Genomic DNA, 11,607 nt, shown 5'->3' on the forward strand with positions numbered 1-11,607 from the left:
ATATGGACAACATCTAAATTTTGAACATTACTCTATAGTGACATTTGTACTTATCATTACAGATACTATAATAAATATTCACTGACGAAGGCACACATCAGTTGCCGAAACGTATGAAATAAAGGAAAAGTTTTGTTCTTTTTTCATAGAACCCTCATGCCAAAGAACTTAGAAATACACCCACACAGCACATAAAATTTCCTGAATTTGTCCTGAATATTTCATTGAAAGATTCGAAATATTTCAATGAAAGGTCCATGAAATTTTGATGCAACAATGAAATGTCCGCCTATAAGAAATATTGCAGTTCCGATTGTACGAAAAATTTCAGGGAAATGTTGACGAAATGTGAGGATGAAAAATTACTGACATATTATTTTTTAATATTTGCAAAATAAAAAAATGAAATATGTTACAAATTTTTAAGTGAAATATTTTGAAAAGATTATTCATTAAAATTCTAGAAATATCGAAATGAAATATTTCTAAATTGGTAAAAATACATATTTAGGCAATATCATCCGGATATATTTGTGAAAAATAAAAAAAATGAATTTCAGAAATAAATTGCGGTAGTGATTGTGAAAATATGTGACAAAATTAGTTGACCGATAGTAAACCTTTGTAAAAGAAAAAATTTTTCGATAATAATGCCTTAAATTGTAACTTACAAGTGAATCTTAAATTTAACATATCTCAAAATGTCTTAAATCGACGTATGCCGTCTTTCCGGCGATCGGTTCATATGTACTTTTTGTCATTTGCAATTTTAGACAAATTAAATTTTAAAGGTTTGAATACTCATATTTTCACAATCACTACCGCAATTTATTTCTGAAATTCATTTTTTTTATTTTTCACAAATATATCCGGATGATATTGCCTAAATATGTATTTTTACCAATTTAGAAATATTTCATTTTGATATTTCTAGACTTTTAATGAACAATCTTTTCAAAATATTTCACTTAAAAATTTGTAACATATTTCATTTTTTTATTTTGCAAATATTAAAAAATAATATGTCAGTAATTTTTCATCCTCACATTTCCTCAACATTTCGCTGAAATTTTTCGTACAATCGGAACTGCAATATTTCTTATAGGCGGACATTTCATTGTTGCATCAAAATTTCATGGACCATTCATTGAAATATTTCGAATCTTTCAATGAAATATTCAGGAAATTTTATGTGCTGTGTGGGCATTAAATCAAACTAAGGGTTCAAGTAAAAAACATCATAATGCAATTATTGTTTTTATTTAAAAATTTAATTCGTATTAAATCATTTCCGATTTCGATGTTTATAGTGTACCGTCAGTTAAAGAATCAATATCTTCGAAAAGTTCTTGTAATTCATGGTCCAGACGTCTTGAACGGATGAATTTGACTACGGCTTCTCGAAATGATGGCCTAGTTTCTTCAATGCTTATTGAAGTTTCATAGTATTTTTCGAAGTCCAATAGTATCTACGTGAAAGCGTACTTTTGTATCCCTTGAAATTGCAAAAATAATACCATTGCCCAAGACAATTATAACTATATACCAAATCACGGTGTCCCGCAATACAAGGAATATTTTCCCACTGCCATAATACTCCGTTTAAACTCTTTTTTGACATCTCACGTCGCGCAAAAAAGGTTCTGCCCAGAAGCTCGAATTTTTTTTTACACTCCACCAATTTTGACTGTTTTTGTTGCTGTGTAAAATACTCCTGAGACCTGCTTGACAATATCCGCACATTCTACCGAAAGTTGACTTAAAATTTCTGAAAAAATTCTATAAAAGTAAATTTTCAGTTTTAATTTTCTGCAAAATGTATTTTTTAATTGAATTTATTTTTGTAATTTTGTTTCCAATTTTTATTTTGTATTTCGCATCTTATATTTTCCCATTTTGCATTTGGATTGAATCGAATTCTGTATTTTTATTAGAATTTGAAAAAATGTTATATTTTGAACAAAGCGTGCGATGAGTGCCTTGATTAATATTTCAAAAATTATTATTAATAAGAATTATATTTAATATTCTGCATTTTTCAGTTCAAAATTTAGAGAAAATAATACTGAAAAATTAAAAAGGTAATTTAAAACGGTCAAGTCAAAAAGCAAAAAAATTTTTTTAACATTCTCATACATAGTTATTATATAATAGAGCTTACTTATATTTTTTAAGTGGATTTTGCAAACTTGTATTCTTTTCTTGAAAAATGAGGTTACACTGCCGATTTATAATTAAATGAGTTAGAGTGGCTAAAGCATTTTCTGAAAGGTTTTGATTTTTTTCGAAGTGGCTAAGAATTCTTTTCCCATCGAATGAATTGAAAAGAAATTTTTTTAGATTTTCCCTGCCAATTAAACGATTGCTCTCTGGAGAAAAAACAATTCGTTGGTAGTTTGTACAGAAGATGTCACAATCTGTAGGATTCGTAGCACGATGGAATTATCAAACATATTTTCAAACGAGAATACAAGTTCTATAAAACGATTGAAAAAGAATAATAAGCATAAAAGAATTTATTTTTAAAGAAAAAATAAAGATATATGAAAATGTATATCTTACCTTCGGATTCCATGTTATGCACTTTAATCAACTATCATAATAACCTTTGAAAACTTACGAAATTGTAACATTCATTTTTTTATTTTTATTATAAAGCAATGTTCAAAGAAGATTTTAAAATCTTTTTTTATAAAATAAAATTTAAGGTGATTTAAAGTTTGATTTTTTCAATGGCTTTATATAAATATATGCATACTTATTTTTTTAAACCGTGGCGCGCTGTCAATAATGTCTGGACAGGAGTAGTTCCTGTCCAGACATCATTCACCACTGTCTGTTTCATTAATGTCTGGGGCATTAATGAGTCCTTTCCAGACAGGAATGGTTCCTGTCCAGGCAGCAATGACTACTGTCTACACGAAAAAAAATTTTTGGACAAGGGCCATTATTGTCCGGACAGTACCCAGTCATGTCTTTTTTTCTCAGTGAATATTAAAATAAAAAAAATTAGTAATAATCAAATTAAAACAGTTCATAGAGATCAATTGCAACTAACTGATCATTAAAATGTGATTAAAATTTACAAAAACAAAAAAATATATATATAATATTGTAGAATTACCTTTAATTGCAAAAAATGTATTTATTAAACTTCCCTTTTTTATGTAAACGAACCTTTATATTATAAAAAAACAGAAAAAATATATTAATCATATCTATTAATAAAGTATTGTTACTTTTTATTTTTTATATTTAATGATAAATTTAATATATTTTATTTATTAATCTTAATGTTTGTCTATTTCAATATTCTATTGTAAAAATACTTTTACACATGATAATAGACATTCTTTTACTCTAACCAACCTTGGTCAAAATTTACCATTTTTAATAAACACACCTGTTAAAATGTAACCTTTTCAAATCCACATGTCAACAACAGAAATCGTTTGTCTGTCGTTCATGTCGGTTCACCTAAACAAATATCAGGATCAAGATTTCTTTTATAGTAATTTATTAGTGAAGTGCAGAATAGAGGGAATATACCACGGCATAGAACCCATAAGAAAAATTGTTAGTTATATGTATATGTATACATCCATTATTGTTGTAAGTTCTTGTTTATTTGTACTAAATGTTTAAAAATGATTGTCTTAAATCAATATGTTTAATTATTTACGAGGGGGAATTTACTAGTAAAAATTGTGTACACTTGACTATAACTACACATATTACCTTAGTATTACATATATTACAAGTATTACATACTATTACCAAAATATTACTGTATTACAAAGTATTACACATATATTACTGAGTATTATTACCCTTTATTACAAAAAATATTACACGTTAAATAGCACTTTCTTATAAGTAGAACTTTCAACAAAATTACTTAAAATTATTATTTAAGAGCAAAACTAAAATAAGAAATAGAGAAATAAATAATTAAATATTTTTAAATATTACTTATAAAAGAAAATAATAAATTTTTCTTTTTTAAATCGTAAATAACAATATTATTTCAAATATTTTGAAATTTCTTTCAAAGAACACGATAAATGTAACTGATTAGTTTCTAACTTTGGACGAGGAACTGAACAAATATAATTTTCAATATTATAATAACCATGAGCATCCATGTTTATAACTTTTAATATTTGGTTTTTTGCTATAGTAAACCATGAACATAAACAACCTAAGCCTCGTGAATTTTGTTTTGGTGTAATTAGAGGAACAGATGTTTTACTGTATTCTCTTTTTTTTTACTTATACCTGTAAGGTAGCTAAAAGCTAAAATTCGACCAATTACAAGAGAACCATCTTCTGATTTGAACGCACACCAATCTCCAATCGAAACAAAATCTTCTCGTTGTGGAGAAGAAAGTCCTTTGTTCCACAAAGGTGTTAAATGGGACACATGTGTCGCTTGAACTCGCTGAAGTCTATCCGAACTAATTTTCAAATTTCCAGAGCTTCTTAGCCATAATAAAGTCTGCTTTTTAATAATATCAGGATTGCCTCTACCATCCGCTACTCTAACAAATGGACTACTATCATTAATATTTACATCGTTGAAAGTTTTGACACCCAAAGCACCAGATGAAACAATGAATAGGTCCTCGGTGACGTCATTTAATTCCACCTCTTGATCCAGCTCATTATCAATTTCCTGGATATAATCAGTATCACCATTCAGCTCTTGATTATCATCAGCACCATTGAGATCATTTTCATCGAGATTTTCATTACTATCTTCATCCAAGTAAACATCATCCATTGTATTCATATCTACTTCGGTTGGAGATATTACACGCAAATCAGGTTCTGGAACAGAAGATCTATTTTTTTTAATTAAATCAAAATTGTATGCTCTTTTAATAGCACGATCGAGAGCAACTTGTACTGAATTTTCAATTTCCTAATTTTCCGGTAGGGTAGTAGGAATGTAAGGTGTAACATCAGAAACCTTAAAAGCTTTATGATGCCTAGGAAAAGAAAATTCATTCCCCAATTTTAAGAACGTTGATGATAACAAATCGATTCGCCTAAAATGGTTCTGCAGATCTAAGATTGAAAACGAAACTACACCACAATGAGTTGTTGTTGATCTTAATTTTCTGAAAGTTTGTTCACAAGGTTGACTGGACATCAACCAAGGCAAAAACAAACTAGGCTCTTTTTCTTCTCGAAATTTAATTATTGCTTGAATTAGGCAATGAGTATTTATTTCAAGGCACTTGCCTTGAATACGTATTTGATGTGATGAAGTTGTTACTCAAAGTGTAGTCATCTTGTTCTAAAATCCACGCTCTCCACAATCTTAAGAAAAAAATCCATTCCCAGATCATTTCAATTCGTTCCAAAGGTTTTAGTTCAGGCAAAATGTAAGCATGTAAGCAATGTAAGCACGTTGGAACTCTTTTGTCACACATTTTTTGAACTGCTCGAAAGTTCATTTTGTCGCTTGGATTAATGTCCGTTAAACAAAGCTCGTGTTGGTCTTTACTTGTGGTTTGTATTAACTCAATAAGGTGACCACTGGAAACTACACATTTTTTGCTAAGAGGTAAAATTACTGATGGTTTGAGAAGTCTACTTTTGAATTTCGTGCCAATATGAATATGGTCCTGAATATGTAAATATTTTACTAAGTGATCAGCTTGATACCACTTCCACGATTTTGTAGGTAACGGTGTAATAACGCGAAAATTCATTGCTTTTAAAAGTCGAGTGTCCCCATCCGAAGAGAAGCCTACTATCTCAATATCCTCTTCTTTCAATTTTTTTCCATCCACTCCCACCTTTTTAGAACTTGTGATGCAGTAAACTTATTATTAGTTCCGAACATAGCCAAACAGAATACTGATGCGTTATCACAGAGTGGTTGAGCTATTATACAGTACACGTAATTGCTAGTATCACATTCGTCAAAATAATTGCACATTTTTTCAGCTGAACTAGCAAGATATGAACCTACTATAGGAATCCCATCCGAATCTAAGGGAAGAGTAAAACCAACAACTTGATTTGTGGCCGAATGATATTGAATGCGCCCGTTAACTTGTGTGGCGTCTTCAGAGATGTGCACTCTAAGTGGATAATGTCTTTCCTGAAGAAATAGTTTCAATTCCTTAATACGAAATTCACCTTCAATTAAAACCTTATTGCTATAAATTTGTTTCCTAACAGTCGAAATTGAAGGCAAACATAAATTTGCTGAAAGAATTTCATAAATAGATAATCCACCAATTGAATAAATAATAAAAGCAAGTTCCTTTATAACAGTACAGTAACGTCTTCCATTTGGATTTTTATCGGCATTAATCTTGGCAGAATCAAGCAATAATTGTAGCACATTACTAACATTCGTAGGCTGTTTGGATTTTGAATTAGATCTCATGACCGTTACGAGCTTATTTTTAAGATCTTCGTTTTGCATTAGAACTATTTCCATTTCGTTTAAAATTTTTCCATATTCATCGATTTTATGCCAACTTAGAGAAGCAAACATTAATTTTCTTTGATTTCGTGCGGAGCGTGATTTATTATCTTGATTTGTTTTAGTTCTGTGGAGAAGAGTTACCACTCCTGTACCTTCTCCAAGTTCCGAAAATTTGAGTTTTCACCAGTAGAAGTAATGTCAGATGTTTCTTGAGTGTTGTTTAAATGTTCATTTTCTAAGTGTGAAGCTACTTTATTTGATTGTGACTTAGACTGTACTTTATCCTCATCAGAAGAAAAATCACTGGTTGAATCATGAGTCTGAATCCTTTTTCGTTTTAAACTAGGTTTCATGTTATTTCCCTGATCATTTCTCTCGTCGTTTCCTTCTATAGTTGCCTCGTTGATCTTGTTTAAATTTTTTTCCTGCAATTTATCAAACACTTTAATAGTAAATTCTTTTTTTACTAGCTTCTTGTTTTTGAGAATGCAAATTAATATGCTTATAAAAGTTTGACGTGTTCCATCTATTTCCATTTCTTGTAATTTTAATCACTTTTCCACACTTAGGAAATGGACATTCCAATGTAGCAACATAACAACCAAGACCATCTTCTGCTACTTCAGCTGGAGGCAAATCTTGTCTAGAATAATTTTCTTCGATAAATTTGTTCACATTTTTATCCAATGTAAGTTTTAAATCTATTACAGTGCTGGTATTTTCTTTCTGACTATTTTTTTCGTGAGATTTAACCACCTTTGATGTTGAGCCAGAAGAATCATCAGAAACAACATTTTTAGTTTTTTTATTTTTTAAAGCAATTTTCTTCGCTATGTTTACTGTTTCTGACATGGCTCGTTCAAGACCTCCAGCAAACATGAATTTTTCAGGATGATCTTTAAAAATACCGTAATATTTTCCACGATCTTCTTCTTTAATTATTACATGCAAAGTGGTTTGCATGAAATTTTCAATTTTTTTTATCATCTTTAGTAAATCGTTCCAAATTGAACAAATTGTCATAATTCGTAACCGACAGAATTAATTTTAAATATTCAGGAATAAAAATTGATTCTTCCTCGAAAATGCTCCATAGATTATCCATTGCCTGTAAATAAATAGAATTTATGTAATTAATTTGTATTAATATCATCATCAATATTTACAAAACTAACCTCTTTATTTTAATATCGATTTAAAATATATAAACGGACCAAACGTCACAATTTACCGTCTTCTATTTAAGTTATACAACTTATAAAATCAATAATTTAGTATTATTAATTATAATTACATGTAATAATAAAATATACCTAGATAAAACTTTTATTTTCGTTGTCACTGGAAAACTAAGCTGGAAACTGTCGTCTGCTGTCGTGTTCTGTAAACATTCGATACCGCCACCTATGGCAAAGTTGCTATACTTCAGCATCAACTCCCGCGCTACATTTGAATAAGTGTTTAAAATTATTACTTATATTAACATTTTCTGGTTTGATTTTCTTTAAATTTTTTAAGGTATTACACCATAATACCACAATATTACAAGTATTACACAGTATTACATGGTATTACACAGTAATACTTATCATTACAAGACATTACAAAATATTACAGATATTACCGAGTATTACCGAGTATTACCAGGCAAGTGTACACTTGACTACCAGAGTAAATTCCCCCTCGATTATTTATTTATTTTAATTTTGCAAAAATGTTTATGTTTGTATGTGTATATATATGTATGTATGTACGTATATCCTCCAAGAAAACGAAACTCCTTTTGTGCATATGTCCGCTAAAGTTTGGGTGTCTTCAAATGAAAACATTGGCATTTGGAGATGCAATACATGATTCAGGAATGGAAATATTCCTAATTATGAATTGGGAGAACTCAAATCCTTACATTTTCTATCTTCGAATACAAATATTAGACTAGAGCGTGGATGCGTTGGGTGCGGAAGGCACAATATCTTTAAAATATTGACTGGTGGCTCCTGTTGGATGTGCCAATGGGCTTTTGGTATTCATCACTTAAATATACGTGACAATAATGAGAAAATGGTGCAGATTTTTGAATCCCAAACTTGGTCTTATCTTCGGTGCAAATATCCCGACTCTCATGATTGTCCACCCTGTGGGCAAAAAACCATGTTCGTTCTAAAAACGTTTTAAGAACGTTTCATGTCTACCAAATAATGTTCTGGAACATTATTTGAACATCCATGTTCTTAAAATGTTCCAGAACATTATTTGGCGGACATGAAACGTTCTAAAAACGTCCTTAACACGTTTTAAGAACGAACATGGTTTTTTGCCCACAGGGCAGGAGTCGAAGATTTTTTTTATGTTACTGTTTTAATGAATCAAAACTCTTTTCATTATATTCCCATTCCAATTCACGAACAATTGCTTCCAATAGTGGACGAATTGAAACCTTAATGGGCCTCTTCATTAATGTACTTATTGAAAATATCCTTTTGTTTTTTCTATTATTTTGACGTGATATGCCATAAGTGTAATTCAATAGAGGCAAAAGACTGAACAGATATGTTTTTATAAATTTTATTAACAAAAAAAAGAGAAAAATTGTCTTGAAGTGTTTATATATATTGACACGCTATCGTGCTTGATATAAAAGCGCAAGTCTATTTAATGAGAGAAATTGTGTTTGGTCCCGCGAACAACCCTTTATTTAAACATTTTAAGTGGAAAATACACCGCGCGAGGTATCCGGTAAACATGAAACTAAAGAAAGTGTTAGGCGAGAGACGAAGGGCATGACGCGCTGGAGAAGGGAGGGCGTGGGCCTCATAATACGGAAAGCGTATGCATATACGTATTCCCACTGAATTATTACCACCGAATGCTTACAACTTTACACTTGGAGTGAAGTTGTAAATTATTTTATGATATATTTTTAATTACTATTTTTTACGAGTTCACAATAATCCCATAAATTCTAAAATTTCAACTGTGCTCTGTATTTTTTGTTCTAGAGAACATGTTGGTGGAATGAAGTTTGTAAAGAAGAATTTCATACTAAATTTAGATGTCGATGTCCGAACTGGTCGTATTGTAGAGCTCCTGGCAGATATTACGATGCTCATTGTAGTATAACAAAAACTGGATATATTTGGACTCAACCAGAAACTTCCTTAGCATACAATTAAACAAGTGAAAAATTATAGAAGATGTACATAATTATTATAAGTTAAGTGAGTACGTATTAAATAATAAAAATAAATTGTAAAACATTTTCAAAACATGCAACAATCAGTAGATCGATTGTTATGTCATGAAAAGTTAAGTTCACATTTATTTAAACATTGTTAAGCTGAGAGAAATGTGGAAATCGAGTATGAGTTGTCACTCATAAGCAAACTCTTGGAAAAATTTTATAGACTTTTTTAAAGGACTTCTGCAGTTAATCCTTTTAAAAGTGTCTGCCAGTTCGTATATTTAATTTTAATAAAGATTTTTTATAGAAGCAAATCTAGTTTCCAACAACACTGGTTTTACTTTTTTCTTTTAATTATTATTTTCGAGTAAAATGTACAAAAGGATATTCTTTATTTCTTTGTAGTTCATAAACATGTACATAAATATAAATAAAAAAAATTGTTAATAACAATACAAATTTTTCATATAAGTTAAATTTTATCAAATGTAAGTTACTCCAATCTCAAAAAAACAATCTTCTATTATATTAAGTTAACAAATTTCCAAAAGCGACACCGATACCGACCTTGGAAAATGTATTTTCATTTATTTTTCAAATAAATCAAATTCCTCCGCCATATGTTTTTGGAAAATCTTACATACCTTTTTTTGTAACATGTTTTTGCAATTTTAGCCCGAAAAAGGATTATTTTGCAATTTTAAGCAATTTTTGACGATTTTTTGGATATATACCTATAAAAATACTCTATTTTTGAAGAGTTACTCGAAAACAATTTTTTACCAATTTTTTAATGTTTTTTTAAATTATTTATTGTTGTTTTTCAAATTTTTGGTTACGAACCTATATTATTGAACCTAATTTTAAGTTTCATTTAAATAAATTGTTTTTAACTTAATAATTTTAACATTTCTTATTTCAAACCTAAACATTTTCTATTATATTAAATTAATTTTCCAAAAGCGACATTGACACCGACCTTGGAAAGTCTAAGCGAGGGATACATACGGAAACGCAAGTTTATGCTTCTAGCGAACGTGAATTCTACCTTCCTTTTGCATCTCCGTTACTGTCTGCAGTTACAGTATCAACCGGATTAACTAATACTAAACTCCTCTCCGTATCCGAAATTCCGAAACTAGTTTTGTAAAATATACTGAAATATTTTTTTCCATGTACTTCTTTAATTTTGAAAATATTAGAGATTTCAACAACACAACAAATTTTGTCTGATTTAGGTTACGTCAATAAAGGCATTTGTTTTCTATTTAATGCGATCTGATTTATTATCTAAAAAAGTGAAAATTTCAAAATTTCTTGATTGCTGTGTACGTTTTGAATTACATTCTTCACGAAAACCACCATATTCAACCTTTATTTTTGCATTAACCACGAGCATAGAATAATTTACTATTTTTGGATGCGTTTAATACATTCGTCTTTTTTTTAAATAGCTCATTTTGTTTATTTATTTTGTTTTCAATGAAATATTTTTTCGGAGAATATACTTAAATCCTTTTTCGGGAAAAAGGTCATCGGGGGATTTGCATTTGGGGAAATATCTTTCCGGGAGAAAGTATTCGGGAAAATGACCGGGAATCTGAATCTGAACTCGGATCTGATTTATTATCTAAAAAAGTGAAAATTTCAAAATTTCTTGAGTGCATTCAAATATCCACAATTATGTATCAAGATTTTAACCTAATTGATATTATTGTAAGTTTCATGCGAATCGGTAAAGAATTATAGGTTCCAGGTGTGTCTAATTATCAAAAAAATCATTTTTTTTTCTTAAAAAATTGAAAATTTTGAAATTTTTGTATTGAATTCACATTTTTTTGATTATACCCTATTGAAAAAAAACACGTATAATAAGACATACGAATTTGAAACAAGAATTATACGTATAATTGTACGTGTCTATAATTTTTAATATTTAGGAATATATAAATATGGAATATATTTTTGTTTATTAATA

The 11,607-nt window shown here is 29.4% G+C and overlaps 1 protein-coding gene across 1 annotated transcript in view; it reads left to right on the forward strand.

The window, feature by feature from the left end:
• Positions 1 to 10,374, forward strand: part of LOC127285248 (uncharacterized) — a 72,128-nt gene extending 61,754 nt beyond the window's left edge. The window contains exon 3 of the mRNA XM_051311149.1: positions 9,448 to 10,374. Within this exon, the coding sequence (XP_051167106.1) occupies positions 9,448 to 9,621 (174 nt within the window). The 3' untranslated portion in view covers positions 9,622 to 10,374. The remainder of the gene's footprint in view (positions 1 to 9,447) is intronic.
• Positions 10,375 to 11,607: the final 1,233 nt, after the last annotated feature.

This window comes from Leptopilina boulardi, unplaced genomic scaffold (genome assembly GCF_019393585.1).
Source record: "Leptopilina boulardi isolate dan_hultmark-lab unplaced genomic scaffold, ZJU_Lbou_2.1 LbouV2_330, whole genome shotgun sequence".
NCBI lineage: Eukaryota > Metazoa > Arthropoda > Insecta > Hymenoptera > Figitidae > Leptopilina > Leptopilina boulardi.